The sequence below is a fragment of the Selaginella moellendorffii genome, unplaced genomic scaffold, assembly GCF_000143415.4.
Source record: "Selaginella moellendorffii unplaced genomic scaffold, v1.0 SELMOscaffold_62, whole genome shotgun sequence".
Taxonomy (NCBI): domain Eukaryota; kingdom Viridiplantae; phylum Streptophyta; class Lycopodiopsida; order Selaginellales; family Selaginellaceae; genus Selaginella; species Selaginella moellendorffii.
The window spans coordinates 371,278-390,055 of NW_003314323.1; the positions used below are offsets into that span (position 1 = coordinate 371,278).

Genomic DNA, 18,778 nt, shown 5'->3' on the forward strand with positions numbered 1-18,778 from the left:
CATTAGATGGTAGAATAAACTAGAATATAGTATAAAGTTCTTAGGAAAGTTTATACATTATTAACATGTTCATAAATTATAAATACTCAATTAATATAAATGAATAATAACCATTAGATTGTAGAATATCCCAGAATATCCAAGTATATTTTAGGTATATCCACAACATTTTTTAGTTTTGCTTAAGAAAACCAAAAAGTGAAACTGATATATAGTTTATATAACAATTTTACTTCATACGTTAATTACTAGTTTAATCTATGATATATGTAAGAATTTTACTTTATCACTTTAATTCATGGTTTATTTAGTAGTTATAGATATGTTTATATACAATTTTATAAAGTTACAATCAAACACATTGAACACTACAAACTATGATGAAAAGATTTCATGGACTCAGATTCAAACTCGGACTCCTGCCTATTGTACTAACTCCTACTTGGTATTATTTAGTTTCAACTACTCACTATACGAGCAATGAAACATTGATGCTAGTGTATTGTGATGTCTCTTATGTGTTCTTCAAGCCTCTAAAGGAAAGCATAACAAAGAAAATTCATGAAAAAGCAAAGTTACTTTATAATGCTAGTCTATAGATAGATTCAAAAACCAAAAGACCTATCAACTTAGATTTGGATGAAAAGAAGAGTGTTACCTTCTAAGATGGATGGAGCTTTTATAAAATCATAGACTGAAAAGAAAAAACAGAAAGCCAAAGAACAGAAAAAAAAAAAAAAAAAAACTGTCTGGGCACTAATGGTTATGACACTGGGTGTGTTGGATGGCCATTGCTGGGTGGCCATGCCCATAGCAATGCTGCTTGGTGGTATGACTGTAGTGCTGCTGTCTGCTATGTTGAGCCATGGGTTAGACTGAGATAGACTAAACTAGGGCATGCTGGAGCTGGACTAAGCTCGGTTGTGGTGTGGAGCTAAGGAATCAACACCTGTGAAGCTCAACTACCATGGTACTCAGCTGCAATGGCCAAGGTAGCAACATCCACACATTGGAGCCTTCAATTGCTCAAAACCTAAATAAAAATCCTAAAGTATTTATGGCTAAACTTTAAGAAGTTTTCTATGTAGGGTTTATTTACTCATATCATTTGAGAAGTCTATTTCTCCTAAAGTCTTATCAAGTGTAATTTAATAATTTACTGCATGTTCCATGTAGCAACGTTTGGTTTACTTAATAGTAGTGTTATTCTTATTTATTAATCTAATTAACTAAATGGAAAAATTATAAAAATGTTTATAATTTATAAATGTAAGATTATTCTTATTGTATATCAACCATTAGATGGTAGAATAAACTACAAAATACTAGAAAGTGTTTTGGAAGGTTTATAATTTTAAGCATGTTTAAAAATTATAAATAAAATATTAATCAAAATGAATAATAACCATTAGATTGTAGAATATCTCAGAATTATCAAGAATACTCTAAGTATATCCACTACCATCTCAGTCCCCCTACAGTTTTGCTTTAGCAAACAAAAACTAAAAGTTGATAAGATTCTAAATCACTATTTATAACAAAATACTAGATATATCATAAGAGTAATTTTTTTCATTATGATTATTTTATTAAATTATTTAAATTTCTTATAATTATTATTTTAATAACATTACATAGAATTTTTATTTCTACTAATTAAAAACATTAATAAAATTCTAAATAATTTAAAAATTATAATTAACTAATTCTATAATAAGAGTGTATAGATCTTCTAATGGTTTAGAATGGACGGTGATTAGAATTATGATATTGTAATTCTAAATAATTATCATAACTTAGGATAATAAAGTTTAGGAATAACTAAATATGTTCATAATAATCCTTTAGATCCTTTAACCCTAAACCCTTAAAAGGTTTTTGATAAGGTTTTTTAGTTTGCTTAAGTAAACTTGTAGAGGGATTGAGATGGTAGTGGATATGAATATTTTAGGATATTCTACCATCTAAAGGTTGTTATTCATTTAGATTAATTTTGTATTTATAATTTATAAACTTTCTTAAACCTTTTCTAGTATATTCTTTTTTATTCTATCATCTAGTGGTTCATATGCAATAAAATTAATCTTGTGTTTATAAATTACAAACATGCTTATAATTATAAAATTTATTTGATCAATTGGATTAATAAGTAATAATAAACTTACTATTTAGCAAACCAAGCATTGCTACATGCAATACATAGCAATGTTTTATTTTTACCATCATCTAACTTAAAAAAACATTTAAAATTAATAAAATAATATGCATTTATATATGTTTTGTTATTTATATAAATCTTTATACCTAATATTTTTATCTTATTTTGGTGTAAGTGCTATGAGTTTATCTTTCTAAAGCCATAATAAATAGCCTGATTATAATGTTTTCTTATGCTAACTGTATGGATCAAGCACTATCTATGTTGAAAACTTTGTATGGTCTAGTAATCAATTACTTTTTAGCTTTTTTATTATAATGAAACAATCTCTGATACTAATGTTTAATTTTCCCACCTTATTCAATTGCAATGTAAGGGTAATTACGAAGGTGGATAGTCATTGTCATAATAACCATTTCAGGAGTGGCCCTTGGAACAAGTGTTGAAGTAATGTTTAGACTTAGTAGAGGAAGGGATTGAAAGCTAGGATTAACTCTCTTAATCTCTTTTACAATAGAAATTTTATGTAAATGAGTCTACAAAGTTCTATATTAAAAATAACAAAACTCTTTAAAGATTCTGGAGAAGATAAATTGTCTTCTTCTCTAACCTCATCACTCTCTATTAAAGGAAAAGCATCACTATTATCACTATTTTCATCTATAGAGAGTTACATCACACAAACCTTCATATCCTCCATCACACAAAAATATAATAAACATTTGTCAATTGTGAATAATGAACTCTTGTCAGTATTTTTAAGCATGATGAGTGTTTCTTAATAGCTTTATGAACAATTATGACTATTAAGTATCATAGCTCAATAGGGAAGATTTGGTGCTCCTTGTGGAATGTTAAACATATGATATACTCAAATTTTCTTTGTTGGATGTAAATCAAATGAAATGCTTCATTTTCTTAATGTAACAACAAACTTTATTGTAAATGAAAATATGTTCTATGTGAGTGCTCACACACCACAAAAACTTACAATTTTTACTCAGTAACCCCATCTATTATCACACTTTAAGCAAGTAAGGCATGAGCACTTACACACTATGTATAAATATTATTAAAAAAACTTACACTCATGCTGGCGTGGTTGTGTGAGAACTGATTAAATCTCCAGCCTAAGAAAGAGAGGCCCAGATGCTGGCAGTGCCAGATGCCACACTCAAATTGCTGTGGTCAAGAGACAAATCGACAATGCCACCACAGATCTCACTATTATAACCCAAGGCTAAATGCTTTATTGAATCTGGGTGGGGCTAAATGCCCCACCCAGATCTAAATATCTTGCTAAGGAGCAATAATCCACCTGAAACAACCCTAAATCAGGTTTAGAAAGAACCACCACATATAACTTGGTCACATTGCTATAGCTACTCTTCATAGAGTGCACTTATATTTGTTCCATGTGAATAGCAAATGTGTTTCTATCGGCGTCTCAAGTACCTCTATGCGAGTGTGTTTGTAAATCCTGTATTGGCATCTGCAGTGCACTACAAGGTTGGATCATATGCTCGTGTTTATTTCATGTTGTAAGGCTGCCACTGGCAAGCCTAGACTGCATCAGCAAGAGATTAGAGGCTAATATATTGGATGAGTTTGTTTAATGCACCTTTTTGGTATCAAATGAACTTATGTGATGATTCTGAGAGAACTAGCCTTTGTAGTGTGTGTGTTTTTCTTTTATGATCTTTAACTACTATTGTGGCATCTTCTTGAAGAATTGAATACAGAAGGATGGCAGATGGTGAATCTGGAGTGAATCTTCTGCAAAGCCCAATAAGCGAAGTTGGGCTTGACATTGCCAAGGAGGTTGAGCACATCTAAGGAAAGATGCTAGCAGCACTATCTCAAACAAGTGTCCAAGGAAAAAGATGCAGAAGAGGATGGTGCAACTATGTTTGCAGTCCAGCACAAGATCAAGAAAAGGGGCAGAAGTTAACTTTTCCTGAGAGAGATTTTGTGGGAGGATTGCAATTGGCACATGCCAAAGCCTAGGCAGTGAGGTAGTGGCGATGAATCTTTCTGCTGAGGGAGACCTTTTGGACGCGGATGTTGAGGTGATGTCTGTAGGTAATGGGGCATGAGTAAGGACTTCACATATAGTGTGATGGGTGAGTGAGTTTGTGGTGACATAGGTGAGCTTATAGTAGCATATTTGACCTACTTTCAGCCCCTTCAAGCCCAGGAAATTTGAACCTCTGATTCCGAGAATCAGGGTTGAGTGAGTTCAGGATTGCGTTGCAGCGCAGGTTTCGCTCGCCTTCCCGGGAGCAGTCCTGTGACGCACTACTCGGCCACCCCGGCAAACTCGTGCAAGAACTTCTCGCTCCAGCAGATCGTGGACGCGACCGATGGCTTTGACGATGATCTGCTGCTCAGCATGGGCGGTTTCGGTAAGGTGCACAAAGGAAGTCGCTGTGAAGCGTGGGAATCCAATGCCCGAGCAGATTGAGATGCTGTCCAAGCTCCGCCACCACCTTGTCTCGCTCATCGGCTACTGCGACGAGAACTCCCCATACATTGTCTGTCATGCCATTCGACTCTTTTGTAAGTTTTGTGGTACGATTACGTGGCGAACGAGCCCCTCCGAGGACGTTGATGGTGATGGAAAATCGCTGCATCGTGAAGTTGCAACGAGTACTTCCAGAGGACGTCGCCAATAAATGGAAGGCCGCTCACTTCCTCTATCAGCAAGGCACCTCTCGGCGATCTCTCCAAACTTCTGGAGAGACTCGGGAGTGTAGTCTCCGGCCAGCCTTGGATCCATGATATTACTCAGCCTTCCCAGCTTTTGCCAGTGGAGAGCCCGTAGAGATGTCCCGAGGATGGAACTCTGAAATGGCCCGGCAGACACCGGATCGAGCGGCAGCCAACGATGATCGAGGAGAATGACTCGGAAGACACCTCGGCTAGCGTAGTCTTCTCCCAGCTTGTGCATCCGAAAGGACGATAAGTTATCGGTAAGTGTTTGATCTTCTAGACTTCCTGTTCTTCCTTTTTCGTTTCTCACTCTCGGAAACATCGCAGATTAGTTATCTAAAATAGCAAGCAACGTACCCAGTCGAGACCTCTAAGCAAGTTCTTGAGTGGCTTGGGTATTCTCATTGTATCTAGCACGCTTTGTCCGGGAAGAACCACCAGTACCTTACATAAATAAATTGACTCGATATTGTTTTGAAAGAAGAAAGGATCACTTGCCTGTAACCTGCGTCTTCCCCAGTGTATAGCCTCGTTGTGTGATTGATGATACAGATCGATCCTTGCAGGACCTTTGATCGCACCTCCACGGTCTTCCACCTGATGAAGTAATAGAATGTAAAGATGAGAAGAATGAAAGCTCGCTAGAACCTTTCCCCAGCCATATCCTGGAACAAACATCCTGGTTCCAAAAGGATAGTAGTTTGTATCAGCTGCGATCGTTCCATGGCGCGGAAATAGTCTCCAGGGGAAAAGAATCAAACGAGCTGGGAGCTTGTGGTACTGCAAGAAACTGAGCTTTGAAAAAATTGGTGGTCTGGCCTGGAAAAAGAGAAAGAGAGAAAAAAAAGATGAGATACACTTCTAGAAGATAAAGAACATGGAAATTGTCAATGCGAACTATCATTTCTCTCATTTTTGTGTGTCTTTTCGTCCTCCCTTGACTCTCTGACCTTTGAAATTGACAGTATGATCGATCCAAAAGTACCTGAGCTGGGAAAGTGCCATTAGATGTAAGACCGTAGTATGGAGATCCAGAGAGACTAGTGGCAGTCCAAAACCTGGAATGCTCAGAGCCTAAGAACACGGGCAGCGTAAAAGAAAAAAATCTTACTTTGCAATGAGTGGCAATGCAGCTTCGTCCAAATACCCCCGTTTTCTCTTGCGGAAGCGCAACGGAACCCAGGATGGCGAGATCCCCAAGTAGTAGAAGCCTGGCAATTTGATTCCCCATTCCCAATTGCAGCAGTAGCCACAGCTGCATGGAAGTCATGCCGATCGCCTGCGCATTGCAAATTCAAGCTTACCTGCAGTAGGCCGTGCACTCGATCAGCTTCTTGGACGGCGGCATTCTTCCCCCTACCCCGCCCAAGCTTAAGCCATTCTAAGAACCCTAACTTAAGAGCCCTAACAAACAGGGGAGCATATTCGATATTCGATTTGGTCTATTTTATGCTTGCTGAGAGGAAGATCTTGGCGCAGCTCGTCAAGGCCGCCGGCGATGGCAGGGACGCGATCGATGCGCGGCGAATCCACGCGCGTGTCTTGCGCAGGGAGCTCGGCCGCGACCGATTCCTCCAGAATCTCATGGTGGAAATGTATGGCAAATGCGGGCGATTGGAGGAAGCCCTGGCGGTGTTCGAGGGCATCGATCAGCCAAACATCTTCTCCTGGAACATCATGCTCCAGGCGATGGCGCACAGCGAGGATCTGGAGGCCACGGTAGGGTTCTTCGAGCTCATGCCCGTCCGGGACGCTGTTTCTTGGAATGCGATGCTCAAGAAGCAGTGCTGCTGCCACGAGGATGGAAGAGGGGAATCGATCCAGGCGCGGGATTTCTTCCAGAAGATGCCGCATCACGGCATCGTCGCGGCCACCGCGATGATCACAGCGCTTGGCCACGATCGCCAGGTCTCCCAGGCGCAGGAGATTTTCGACGCAATGCCTGGCCAGGACGTGGTTTCTTGGACCGCGATGACGACGGCGCTGGCGGCGAGCGGCGATCTAGACCGCGCGAGGAGGATGTTCGATCGGATGCCGGAGAGGAACGAGGTGACTTGGAAGGCATCGATCCAGGCGCTCGCGGAGAGGCGATTCCTCCCCCAGGCCAGGGAGATGTTCCAGCGAATGCCGGCGCACGATTCTTTCGCGTGTAACGCGATGATCCAGGCGTACGTCGAGAGCGGCGATCTGGAGAGCGCCCGCGAGACATTCTCGTCGATGGAGGAGAAGAACGCCGTGGCGTGGAATTTGCTCATCGTCACGCATGCCTCGAATGGGTATGTGGAAGAGGCCGTGAATTTCCTCCATAGCACTCCACACGAGGACGTGATGCCATGGAACGCAGCACTCCAATCGCTAGCGCACAGAGGCATGCTGGGAGAGGCCAGGAAGATCTTCGCTACAATGCCACAGCGAAACTTTGTTTCGTGGTCACTGATGATCGCTGCAAATGCCGAGGCCGGGGATCTAGAAGCCGCCAGGGATTTGTACGAGCGATCGCCAACGCCGCGAGACATGATCGTCTCAACGGCGATGCTCTCGGGGTATGCTCGAAACGGCTGCCTGGATCGAGCGAGGAGCTTGTTCGACGAGATGGAGAGCTGGGACGTTGTCGCGATCACGACCATGATCACGGCATACGCGAACCATGGTGTTCTTGGCGAGGCCTGGGATTTGTTCCGGAGGATGCCGCAGAGAGACTGCGTGACTTGGAACACGATGATCGCGGCCTACACACACAACTCTCGGGCCAGAGAAGCGAGAGTTTTGCTCGAGAGGATGCCGAGATGGAGCTCGGTTTCGTGGAACACGGTTCTCTCCGGTTACGCGTACGCTGGTCTCCTGGCCGAGGCAACCAAGTTGGCGATCGAGATGCCGCAGAGGGACGTGGTTTCCTTCACGATCATGCTCGCGGCGAGTGCTCTAGCCGGAGAGCTCGCTCAGGCCAAGAAGATCTTCGACGCGATGCCACAGCGAGACGCAGCGTCCTGGCACACAATGCTCGTCGTCTACGCGCAGCACGGCCGCCTCACGGACGCTCGCTCGATCTTCGAGGAGATGCCGCAGCGAGACGTGGTGTCGTGGACGGCGCTGGTGGCGTCCAACGCTCGCCACGGCCGCTGTGAGGACGCGAGGCGCTTGTTCCAGCTCATGGAGCTCGAGGGAGAGCTCCCGGACGAGGTGAGCTTCACCGGTATCCTGAGCGCCTGCTGCCACACCGGATCGCTGGACGACTGCTGGAGTTTCTTCCGGGCGATGGTGGGCGACTACAGCATCCGGCCGCTCCAGGAGCACTTCTCGTGCTTGGCGGACGCGCTGGGCCGCGCCGGGAGGCTGGCGGAAGCTCGGGAAGTGGTGGAGAGAATGCCATTCTCGCGGGATACAGCCACCGAGACGAGCTTGCTGAGCGCCAACCGGATCCATGGCGAGGTGAGCGAGGAGGATATCACAGTGGACGATCGTGGCGGTGCCTGTGCAGCGCTGATTTCCAACGCTTTGGCTGCCGCTGGGAGGAGGGAGGATCCGAGAGCTCGCGCGAGCAACGCTGGATTGAGGCCTGGGCGGAGCTGCGTTTTTGCTGCGTGAGAAAGAAAGAGGTCTTTCTTTTGATTGGTTACAAATTGGGTCATGGTTTAGGGTTTGTTTGGAGGAGCTGGGAAGTAGGTTCCATGGCGCCAGACCTCAAGAGCGACTCCTCGGCTCCACAGCCACCGGCGAAACCGGCCAAGGATGCCAAGAAGAAGAAGGACGAGAAGGAGGATCTGGTACGTGTGCTAGCTCTGCTCATGCGGGATTTGATTTGCCGACATTGGAATTTGGGTTTGCCTCTAGTCGGAGGAAGATTTGGCGCTCAAGCAGCAGCTGGAACTCTATGTGGAGAGGGCGCAGGACAGCGACCCTGGAGTCCAGAGGCTGGCTCTGGAGAGTATGAGGTACGCGAGTAGGAGTTTAATCGTTTGTGTTGTGAGGAGCTGTGTGTATGCGCAGGCAAGAGATTCGGAGTGCTACAAGCTCCATGACTTCCGTGCCCAAGCCGCTGAAATTCCTCCGCCCGCATTATGGAACTTTGAAGGCGTTCTTCCAGAAAATGCCCGAGTCGGAGCTCAAAGTGAGTAGTGCTTTGAGAAATGTGAAGCTGATGATTTTTTTCTTTCTCTTTCTTTTCCTGATAGATGTATATGGCTGATATCATCTCGGTTTTGGCACTTACCATGTCGGAAGAAGGAGAAAGGGTATGTTGAAGCTAATTTTGTTATATCAGGAACACTGAAACACTCTTGCAGGAGAGCTTGCAATATAGATTGCTCGGCTCTAAGGGTGACTTGGGTTCATGGGGCCACGAATACGTCAGGTTTGTGACAGTACGCTAGCTGTTTCTTTTACGAGTAAATTGAGCTTGATTACAGAAATTTGGCTGGAGAAATTGGCCTCGAGTTCCAAAAGCGTCGGGTATGTCTTTGTTTATAGTTCTTTTGCTGATTTTATCATGCAGTCGGAGGAAGAGTACATCAGCAGCTTGATGGATTTAGTAAAGCAAATTGTACCATTCCACTTGCAGCACAATGCAGAACCTGAAGCTGTAGATCTGCTAATGGAAGTAAGTAAATTTCTTTTCTTGACATGCTTACTGACTTGCGTGATGTTCGAAGGTTGAAACGCTTGACATTCTACCGAAATTCATGGAGAAAGCCAACTTCAAAAGGACGTGTTCCTATCTCTTAAGCTGTGCTAGGTATGTTTCTGTACGTCTTTCGCAGTCACTCATCCATTATTGCAGCTACGTACCTGAGCTAGAGGACATATCAGTCTTGGACATCGCTTATCAAATCTATTCCAAATTTGAGCAGCATACTGATGCCTTGAGGGTTGCTCTTCGGTTAGGCAACTTGCAGGTTTGCTTCAAGTCATGTGTTAAATATGTGTCTGATGCCAATATATTCTGTTAGTACGCTCGGGCTACATTTGCAGCTTGCAAGGATTTATCGGAAAGGAAGCAGCTCTGCTACATCCTTGCCCGACAGGTAATCCTTCTGAGTGATCTTCAGTGCTAAAATTGTTGTTCACAGAGTGAAACGGTAGAGCTGGATGACGAAATTCCTATGGGGGATGAGCATCGTGACGTGTTACAAGACATTATGAACAACACGAAGCTATGTGAAGGATATCTGACTCTCGCGCGGGATCTTGATGTGATGGAGCCCAAAGTACCTGAAGATATATACAAGGTACGGGCGTTTCTTTGACTTTCTCTCATTCGAGTTGTACCACAGGCTCATTTAATTGATGGAAGAGCGAGTGCCGGAGCTAGTGTTGATTCGGCTAGACAAAACCTTGCAGCCACTTTCGTCAATGCTTTCGTCAACGCTGGTTTTGGACAGGTGGACATGACCTGATTTTCAGGATCTGCACTAAAATTATTTCTTTCCAGGATCACTTAATGACATCTCCTGCTGAGTCTTCTGGATCAACCAGCACTGGTAACTGGCTTTTTAAAAACAAAGAACATGGAAAGGCCAGCGCTACTGCCAGTTTGGTAAGGCACCTTGCTAAAGAAACCTGTCCACTGTAACTTACCGGCCGTAATCGTTCAGGGTCTTATCACCTTGTGGGATGTTGATGGAGGGCTCCCACAAATTGATAAGTATCTATACAGTACCGATAACCATGTTGTCGCGGGAGCTCTCTTGGCTGTTGGAATTATCAATTGTGGAATTCGTAATGACTGCGATCCAGTGAGCAGTCCTTTCCTTTTAGTTGTGTGTTAACATTTATTTGCATGCAGGCGTATGCTCTTCTATATGACTCAGTAACTAAAGATGATCCTGCGGTACGTATTGGTGCTATTATGGGTCTTGGCCTAGCATATGCCGGCACACAAAAAGAAGAGGTTCGTTTCTTCTACCAGTTAGGTAGCGCATTGACACGTACTTACAGGTTCTCGAGCTTCTTACTCCAATCATATCTGACTCAAGGGTTGGAATTGATGTTGCTGGTTTTGCTGCACTATCTCTTGGACTTGTTTATGTTGCATCATGCCACGAAGATGCAGCACAAGCCATACTCCTTGCGATGATGGCACGAGACAACGACGATCCTTTGGCCAGGTTCTTGTGTCTGGGATTGGGACTTCTCTACCTTGGAAAGCAGGTAGTACGCTCTTCTTTGTTTGGGGATGTAAATCGAATTTTTCTGTCAGGACGCTGCTGAGGCCACCTTTGAAGTGGTTAAAACAGTAAACGAGAAGATTTCCAACTATTGCCAAGTGACTCTCGAATCTTGTACTTATGCTGGTACGGGAAATGTTTTGAAGGTATGTCTTTTCTATAGTGATACTGCAGTGGTATAATAATATTTTTGAGCAGGTCCAAAAATTCCTGAGTCAATGCTCTGATCATTTGGACAAAGGCGAGAGTCACCAGGGTGCAGCGGTTCTAGGCATTGGACTTGTTGCTATGGCAGAAGAGCTTGGGAGCGATATGGCTTTAAGAGCTCTAGAGCACCTTTTGCAGTATGGCGAGCCAAATATTCGTCGAGCCGTGCCTTTGGCTCTGGGTCTCTTGTCGATTTCGAATCCGAAGGTAAGACTTGATTTTTCTTTAAAAATTGTGCTCATCTATTGGATTATATCAGATTAATGTCATGGACACATTGAGCAGGCTGAGCCATGACACTGACTCGGAAGTCGCGATGGTATGAGCTTTACGAGTTCTTCTCCGAATGAAATCGTTATTGTTCTCTCCTGTTTTTCCCAGGCTGCAACCATTTCTCTTGGACTTATTGGCGCTGGAACAAACAATGCGCGTATTGCGGGAATGCTTCGAAGCTTGTCCAGCTATTACTACAAGGATCCCAGCCTTCTGTTCTGCGTAAGTTTGATCTCTCTTGTTTTTCTTTTTTTTCTTCGTTTTCATCTTAGTTTTGTCAATCTCTGTCACAGGTTCGGATCGCCCAGGGACTTGTACACATGGGAAAGGGACTAATCACTTTAAATCCTTACCATTCTGATCGTTTCTTGCTCTCGACGTAAGCATCGACACTTGACTGCTTAAACCTCTTTGTTCTTGCTCAATATCTCTCTTGTTTAGGCCTGCCATCTCCGGCATTATTGCCGTTCTTCATGCGTGCTTGGATATGAAAGCCATCATCCTAGGGAAGTACCACTACGTTCTCTACTATCTCGTTCTAGCAATGCAGGTAACATTGCGCATGTCCTTTTTTCTTTGTTCTGGGGGAGGTAACGCTGTCTTTCTTCCTTTTCTCCAGCCTAGGATGCTCATGACTGTAGACGAGAACTTAAAGCCACTGCCTGTGCCCGTTCGAGTGGGAATTGCTGTGGACACAGTCGGTCAGGCAGGGCGGCCCAAGAGCATAACAGGATTCCAAACGCACACCACTCCAGTTCTTCTTGCGACCGGTGAAAGAGCGGAGCTTGCCACTGAGAAGTAAGCTCAAAGAGAGATTTCTCTTTTTCTCTCTTGTTCTTCTCTAAGCGTGTGTTCTTCCAGGTACACACCCCTTTCATCTGTGTTGGAGGGATTCGTGGTTCTTCGTGAAAATCCAGACTACGTCGAGGACCACCTTAATTGAGAAAGAACCAAAGTTTTCGCTAAACATGGCCAGTTTTGTCAAAATCGACGGCAATCTAAAAATCTTCGTTGGCGCTTTATTTCAAATTTTAGGGCTAGAGTCTAGGGCGGGAGAATGGAGGAGCAAGAGCGTTTCGATGTGGAGTACCTCAAGAGCACGGTCGCGGAGGTTCTCGCGAAGGGATGCGCGGCGGTGGTGGCGGCGGAGCCCGGCGATCCGGTTGCGTATCTCAGCCTTTGGCTCCACAAGTACGTAGACAATGTGGAGGTTTTGGAGCGATTGAAGAGGGAAAAGGCTGTGGAGAAGCAGCTAGAAGAGGGTCAAAAGGCCGTGGAGGTCGTGAGGAAGGAGCGCCTGGAATTCTCCAAATCATGGAGGGAGGATACTCTCAAGGCGTTGCGAGGGATCAAGAATGATCCTTATCTCTTGTGGAAGTCCACATTGGAGGCCATATCAATTTTCACTGGTATGCTTTCTTTTCTTCCATCTCTTTCTTCCTGCTTGCTCTTTTCTTTCTTCTTGGAATTGAAAGGACTTTAGTATGCGTTTGTTTTCATAGTTTGGAGACTTTCTCTCGTTTTTCCTTCATTGTTTCCGATAGCTTTAAGAGCTTTTTGGATCGGAAAGACAGGTTGCAGCTCTGCCTATGTCGCAGCAGTCGCTGAGAAGATGTGGGAGCCCAAGCCGGATCCAAAACCAGAGGGAGAAGAAGGCGAGGAGGGTGCAGAGCCTCCGCCAGAGGAAGAGGAAGAGGAAGAGCCAGAGCCCGAGCCAGAACCAGAGGAGGAAGAGGAAGAGGTAGCTGAAGAAGGTGGTGGAGAAGGCGGTGAAGGAGGAGCTGAGGGCGAAACGCCAGAAGGTGGTGAAGCTCCACCGAAGAAGAAAAAGAAAGAAAAGCCTCCCAAGCCAATCAACTACAAGAAGAAGATATTGATCTACACTGCTGCTACTCGAAGGAGCTTGTTTATCCTCAACAAGCAGTACAACAAGAAGAAGGTAGCTAATGAGTTTGGAGCTTGGCTGTCTTCAACTTTGCGTTTATTTCTGCAGGGTCCTGTAACTTTTAGGATATTGTTGGAACTACTGCCTCAGCTGCACATCCCGAATGTGTTGTACCAAGAAAGTATGTGAAAGTTTATTTTATTTTATTTTATTTATTTATTTAGTTTAATTCGTGCCACAATGTCAAAATATCGTCCAGACATGCAGTTTTTCGGCGCTGTTCCAAGGCTGGGCGCTTATTTTGCAGTTCCATTGGTTATCAATACAGTTCCTCCTGAGGTTGTATCTCTCTTTCAATGCTCCACGCTTTTTTATAGTTCATATGTTTCCAGATCGTGGCCATATTGTGCGCGGACACGTTGAAAGGAGACGAGTATGGCACTGCGAAACCTTTTGACGATTCTGAGAGGGAGTTCATTTCAAGAGCTGCTACAATCTTGGGGGAAGTGCTGGGTGAAAACCACGTTGAAAACATAAAAGACTACAAAACTGAGGAACTAATGGCCCAACTCAAGGAGAAGCTGAAGCAGATAGAAGTTGACAGAAAGGCGGCCTTGAAAAAGGAGAAGGCGGAAAAGCTGGCTGCAGAGAGAGCTGCAAGGAAAGCTGCTAGAGAGGCTGCTAAAGAGAAGGCCAAGGCAGAAGGTAAGGAACTTGAAGAAGAACCGGAAGAACCCGAAGCAGAACCGGAACCGGAGCCTGAGCCAGAACCAGAGGCTGCTGAAGGAGAGGGTGGTGAAGGAGGTGAAGCTGAAGAAGAGGAAGAGAAGGAGGAAGAGGAAGCTCCTCCTGAGGAAGAAGCACCACCAGAAGAAGAACCAGAACCTGAAGAGCCAGAAGAACCCGAAGAGGAGCCGCCAGAAGAAGAGTCTCCCGCCGAGGGCGAAGTTGTCGACGTGAAGCAAAAGCTCTTGAAGACTTTACAGCGGGACATTGCAAAAGCTAAGAAGAAGATTGAAAAGCTCGAGGCAAAGAATGCCAAAGCCAAGGAGGTTATGGAGAAGAAGGCCGAGACTGTTGCAAAGCTGGAAGACGAGATGGCTGTATCTCAGTCACTTTTGGGCCACTTACAAAACTTGCTGGGTGGTGTGATGGAGCTTATCAACGGAATTAAGGTATGTTTGAATACATACCAATCGTGATCTCATACTTGCTTTCAGGACGTTGAAAGAAACCGTATCATACGGTGGTGCTTTCCTCCTACAAATGTCTATCGTGTTTTGAAGGTCTGCAATGATCAATGCCATTGATGAACGTCTGATTATCTCTTTCATGCAGGGAATGCTCCATATTCTTGGACACGACAGGAACGTTGCGGACTGCTGGGTAACCGCGCGCGAAATTTTCAAGTGCGACTTTTTCAAAGTTAGTTCTCCCCACCCCAATACATTTTAAAAGCTAGCACCACCAAAATGTTAAGTCCTCGGATGCAATGTGCTAACAACGAGGATGCGTGCAGGAGCTACAAGAATACGATGCACTCAAGGAGGACAACCTGGACAAATGGAAATATGGCAAGAAGTGCTTGGATGTAAGCTTGTCCTGGTTTGCTCTAATCGGGGAGAAAAAAAAAAACAACCGGATTCCTCGTGCTTGCAGGAGCTCAAGGACGACATGATGAAGGCAGACCCTCCTATGGGATTTGTAAGTTCCTACCGAGGTGTTTTGCATTTCTCTGATCCGAGGCACGACAGCTTGGGAGGCGCTGGCTACTTGCCGTGAAGAAGTTGATGACAGCAGGCGTCAAGCATAAGAAACTCACTCGAAAGACTGAAGCTGCAGCGTTGGTATGTACTCTAAGAACTCCCATCGTCCGTGAGACATCTATTGGGTCTTCCTTTTTCAGGTGTTCGCTGAGGCACAACTCAAACAACTGGTTGCAGAGATGGATTTGAGAGTGGTTCAGGAGGAGGATGCCAGGTTGACTGCTGAAGAGCAGAAGGTGCAAGCAGACATTGAGGCAGACAGAATTGCGAAAGAAGGAGCTGATGCTGCTGCTGCTGGCGGTGAAGCACCTGCGGAAGGGTGAAATGGGGACTTATAAGGACAAGGGAGGATCTTTTTGGGAGGATTTGGGGGACATAATAAAAGGTGGCGGACCACGGATCCTTTTCTTAATGCTGGGCAGAAGCATATTGGTCGGAGTTTCGCTGTTACTGTTGCTGCTGCTGCTGCTCGACCACAGTCCGAGCGATAGAGATGAAGGTGGAATCCACTCCGGAGAATCGGGTCCTCTTGAGAATATTATCCAAGGGAAGAGGACAGCAGTGTGCCTGGTTGGAGAAGCACGTCACTTGGAGCTCACGGGGCCGAGCATCCGCAAATACGTTCTCGAGACTCTGAAGAACAGCAGCGTTTTCATCAACATGCCCCTGGACAGCAACTCATACAAAATGTTCGTGCTCGATGGCGGCGGTGGATCTTACAACTTCACGTCGGCAAACATCTTCTCGCCGCAATACATATGGGAGACGAAGGTTTCCAGAGAAACATTGACAGCCAAAAAGTCGCCCCGAGCGCTCCAAGGCCTGCTCCAGTACTTCGCCCTGAACGAAGGGTGCGGGACGATGATCCGGCAGCAGGAGGAGCTCCAGGGCTTCAAGTACGACTGGATCGTCAGGACGCGGCTGGATACGTTCTGGACGGCACCGATACCCGTGGAGTACCGAAACTCCACGTACACAGTTCCTCGCGGAACGAGGTACGGTGGCTACAACGATCGACTGGGTGTTGGGGACAGGAAAACGAGCAGAATCGCGCTCCAACGTCTCTCCGCGTTGCCGCTCCTCCACTCGGCTGGCTACCGGAGCGAGAACTCAGAGTCGGTCTATAAAGCACAGCTCAAGCTTGAAAACGTGAAGGTGGCGGAGGACGAGTTTTCTTTCTGCGTGCTAAGCAACCGGAGCTTTCCTTACCCGCCAGGAAGGCACGGAGCGCTCGTAGCCTCGATCCAAGGCAAGGGGCCACTGAACGGAGCGTACTGTCGGCCGTGTAGGCCGTCCGAAAGCTCCAGCCGGTCCCGGGAGATGGTGGAGAGGATGGTCGACGCTTGGATTCCCACCGAAGCGGCGGAGGTGGAAGTGTGTGACGGATCTGGGGGCTGGGAAGCGGGGTGGCCGGAAGTGTTTGATGCCGCGGCCGGGGAGGAGGCGGCCGCATTGAGGAAGGAGAGCGATGGCATCAGCAAGGCCGAGTGCGTTTCAAGGCTAGCGAGATTCAAGGACCGATGGAGCTCCTGGAAGGGCCCGAGTACTACGTTGATCTGCGAATCAATGGACCGTTGACTTTTCTTGTCCGTTGACCTTATGGTCAATCAGTAGACTTAGTGTCGGAAAATATCCGGAGTCTGAGACCGTCAACCGTTGAATTTCACAATGGTCAATTTTGATCCAAACGATCTCCACGGTCATTTGCGTACATGGTGTAGAGCAGAACGTATGGCGCGGACTTTAGCGTGGTGAGCTTGGAGGCTCGCTTGGCCGCGTGGGATCCCCGGCCAACGTCGTGGTGGAGCTTGCAAGATCCCACCAGGGTCATCCAGGCAGCAGAGTCCGGGGTGTAAGGCATGGATTGGACGAGCTCCTGGGCCTTTTCGAGCTGCCCCGAGCGTCCCATGACACCCACCAGGCACCCGAAGTGTTCCATCGTCGGGACCATCCCTCGGTCCTGGATCATCGATCCAAACAGGCTCCGGCTCTCGCTCAGCAGGCCGAGATGGCTGCAAACGCTGAGAATGTCGACGAAGGTTATGTCGTTGAGGCTCGAGGCTTCGAGATCCATGTCGCGGAGGAGCTCCACGGCGGGGGAGTATCGTCCGTTGAGTGCGAACACGGAAACCATCGAGTTCCACGAGACCTCGTTGCGCAGCGGCATGGAATCAAACACGAGCTTTGCGAGCTCCACCTCCCCGATCTGTCCGTACATGGAGATCATGCTTGTCCAGGAGACGATGTCTCGCACGGTCATGCTGTCGAAGATGCTCTTGGCTTCGTGGAGGTGGCCGTGGTGGAGGTGGGCGACAATGAGAGCCGTCCACGATGCCTCATCCAGGCGCTCCATTCTGGTGAGGAGTTTCTCGGCCTCTACGAGATACCCTGCCTGGGCATATGCAGCGATTAGGACGTTCCAGGAGCTCGTGTCCCTCTCGGGCATGGTATCGAAAATGGCGCGTGCTTGCTCCAGATGCCCGTGCTGCGAATATCCAGTCAACATGGTATTCCAAGTCACCATGTTGACTTTGGTCAGAGAGTCAAAGAGTTTCCTGGCCTCGTCCATTTGCCCGCGGAAGGTATATGCCGCCACCATTGCCGTGGAGGCCACCACGTTGTGAAAGGGCATCTTTTCAAAGAGTTCCCGCGCCTTGTGTGGCTCTCCGTTATGAGCGTAAGCCTGGATCATGGCGGTCCACGTAACGAGATCGCGCTCGGGCATGGAATCAAAGGTCTTTCTTGCTAAAACGACATGCCCAGCAAGAGAATAAGCTGTGATCACGCACGTCCAGCTGATAAGATCTCGTTCAGCCATGGCTTGGAAAAAATGCAGTGTTTTTTGTAGTTGATTATCTTGTGCAAAGGCGTCCATGATCGCGTTCCAGGACGAAACATTGTGTTCTGGCATGGAATCAAAAAAGAGCTCCGCTGATTCCAAATGCCCGTGCTGGGCAAATGCTGCAAGAAGAGCGTTCCAGGATATAATGTTTCTCTCGGGCATTAGATCGAAGACTACCTTTGCTTTTTCGATCTCTCCCTCTTGTGCATAGGCACCAAGAATCGCTGTCCAGGAAACGAGGGTTCTCTCGGGCATAGAGTCGAAGAGCTTGCGCGCTTGGGCTAGATCCCGGGCCTGGGCATACGCAGCAAGGATTGTCGTCCAGGAGATCACATGCTGGAGAGGCATGCGATCGAAAAGCGATCGCGCATTGTCGATCCATCCGTTTTTGGCGCACGCCTCGATCACGATGTTGTACGAGAAGAGGTTAGGGTTCTTGATAGCGTGAAAGGTTTCCAACGCAAGTTGGGGGCTGTGGCACTTCCCGTAGGCCTCGACCATCAGATTGCTGAGGTATCTGTCCCCTCTCTCCCGGATTTCCAGATCGATCGCCCGCGCGGCGGCAAAATCCCCCACATTTCCAATGTCCCTCAGTGATTGGGAGAGAGCGATTTGGTCGAGAACTCTCGGCTCCATGGCCAGGCATTCTAGCTGTCAATAATTTGTTCTCCTCTGGCTCTAGTTCGTGCTAGCGGCGAGTCCAAGCATCTCGCTAAGGCAAGATATCTTGCAAATCTACCGATCGAGGCGTGTGGAAAATGCAAGTGGCCC

The 18,778-nt window shown here is 46.5% G+C and overlaps 6 protein-coding genes across 6 annotated transcripts; 4 read left to right on the forward strand and 2 right to left on the reverse strand.

The window, feature by feature from the left end:
- Positions 1-5,103: 5,103 nt before the first annotated feature.
- Positions 5,104-6,269, reverse strand: LOC9644089. Its single transcript, XM_024689547.1, has 6 exons — positions 6,175-6,269; positions 5,982-6,125; positions 5,856-5,928; positions 5,519-5,689; positions 5,369-5,467; positions 5,104-5,314 (listed from the first exon to the last, which is right to left on the reverse strand). The coding sequence occupies exons 1-6, from the start codon at positions 6,216-6,218 to the stop codon at positions 5,207-5,209; spliced, it is 639 nt and encodes a 212-aa protein (XP_024545315.1). The 5' UTR covers positions 6,219-6,269; the 3' UTR covers positions 5,104-5,206.
- A 50-nt stretch (positions 6,270-6,319) lies between these two features.
- LOC112351491 (pentatricopeptide repeat-containing protein At4g02750-like) lies at positions 6,320-8,455 on the forward strand. Its single transcript, XM_024689480.1, has one exon. The coding sequence runs from the start codon at positions 6,320-6,322 to the stop codon at positions 8,453-8,455; it is 2,136 nt and encodes a 711-aa protein (XP_024545248.1).
- An 18-nt stretch (positions 8,456-8,473) lies between these two features.
- Positions 8,474-12,536, forward strand: LOC9644091 (26S proteasome non-ATPase regulatory subunit 2 homolog A). Its single transcript, XM_002984331.2, has 24 exons — positions 8,474-8,634; positions 8,702-8,802; positions 8,858-8,978; positions 9,043-9,102; positions 9,154-9,221; positions 9,277-9,319; positions 9,363-9,467; positions 9,520-9,602; positions 9,648-9,762; positions 9,817-9,891; positions 9,937-10,095; positions 10,141-10,248; positions 10,299-10,403; positions 10,462-10,602; positions 10,653-10,757; positions 10,805-11,017; positions 11,067-11,180; positions 11,233-11,448; positions 11,501-11,560; positions 11,623-11,736; positions 11,808-11,893; positions 11,956-12,064; positions 12,134-12,312; positions 12,376-12,536. The coding sequence occupies exons 1-24, from the start codon at positions 8,539-8,541 to the stop codon at positions 12,455-12,457; spliced, it is 2,658 nt and encodes an 885-aa protein (XP_002984377.1). The 5' UTR covers positions 8,474-8,538; the 3' UTR covers positions 12,458-12,536.
- An 11-nt stretch (positions 12,537-12,547) lies between these two features.
- On the forward strand, positions 12,548-14,601 carry LOC112351492 (flagellar radial spoke protein 2-like). Its single transcript, XM_024689481.1, has 5 exons — positions 12,548-12,923; positions 13,089-13,453; positions 13,508-13,580; positions 13,659-13,738; positions 13,792-14,601. The coding sequence occupies exons 1-5, from the start codon at positions 12,572-12,574 to the stop codon at positions 14,599-14,601; spliced, it is 1,680 nt and encodes a 559-aa protein (XP_024545249.1). The 5' UTR covers positions 12,548-12,571.
- An 888-nt stretch (positions 14,602-15,489) lies between these two features.
- On the forward strand, positions 15,490-16,743 carry LOC9644226. The gene has a single exon (XM_002984332.2). The coding sequence runs from the start codon at positions 15,490-15,492 to the stop codon at positions 16,741-16,743; it is 1,254 nt and encodes a 417-aa protein (XP_002984378.2).
- LOC112351538 (pentatricopeptide repeat-containing protein At4g02750-like) lies at positions 16,724-18,497 on the reverse strand. The gene is made up of 2 exons (XM_024689615.1): positions 18,185-18,497; positions 16,724-18,126 (listed from the first exon to the last, which is right to left on the reverse strand). Exons 1-2 carry the CDS (start codon positions 18,387-18,389, stop codon positions 16,838-16,840), a joined length of 1,494 nt encoding a protein of 497 aa, XP_024545383.1. The 5' UTR covers positions 18,390-18,497; the 3' UTR covers positions 16,724-16,837.
- Between the last annotated feature and the right edge of the window lie 281 nt (positions 18,498-18,778).

Bases quoted from the DNA above. Each gene is read 5' to 3' on its own strand.
- LOC9644089 (XM_024689547.1), bottom strand. From the start codon at position 6,218: ATGCCGCCGTCCAAGAAGCTGATCGAGTGCACGGCCTACTGCAG. The intron at 5,929-5,981 runs GTAAGATTTTTT...TGAGCATTCCAG, and splicing joins GCATTGCCACTCATTGCAAA to GTTTTGGACTGCCACTAGTC. The intron at 5,315-5,368 runs GCAAGTGATCCT...TATTTATGTAAG, and splicing joins GGGGAAGACGCAGGTTACAG to GTACTGGTGGTTCTTCCCGG.
- LOC112351491 (XM_024689480.1), top strand. From the start codon at position 6,320: ATGCTTGCTGAGAGGAAGATCTTGGCGCAGCTCGTCAAGGCCGCCGGC.
- LOC9644091 (XM_002984331.2), top strand. From the start codon at position 8,539: ATGGCGCCAGACCTCAAGAGCGACTCCTCGGCTCCACAGCCACCGGCG. The intron at 9,222-9,276 runs GTTTGTGACAGT...GCTTGATTACAG, and splicing joins TGGGGCCACGAATACGTCAG to AAATTTGGCTGGAGAAATTG. The intron at 12,313-12,375 runs GTAAGCTCAAAG...GTGTTCTTCCAG, and splicing joins GCGGAGCTTGCCACTGAGAA to GTACACACCCCTTTCATCTG.
- LOC112351492 (XM_024689481.1), top strand. From the start codon at position 12,572: ATGGAGGAGCAAGAGCGTTTCGATGTGGAGTACCTCAAGAGCACGGTC. The intron at 12,924-13,088 runs GTATGCTTTCTT...TCGGAAAGACAG, and splicing joins GGCCATATCAATTTTCACTG to GTTGCAGCTCTGCCTATGTC. The intron at 13,454-13,507 runs GTAGCTAATGAG...TTATTTCTGCAG, and splicing joins AGCAGTACAACAAGAAGAAG to GGTCCTGTAACTTTTAGGAT.
- LOC9644226 (XM_002984332.2), top strand. From the start codon at position 15,490: ATGGGGACTTATAAGGACAAGGGAGGATCTTTTTGGGAGGATTTGGGG.
- LOC112351538 (XM_024689615.1), bottom strand. From the start codon at position 18,389: ATGGATCGACAATGCGCGATCGCTTTTCGATCGCATGCCTCTCCAGCA. The intron at 18,127-18,184 runs GTAGTCTTCGAT...CTCTTCTTGCAG, and splicing joins GAGAGATCGAAAAAGCAAAG to CATTTGCCCAGCACGGGCAT.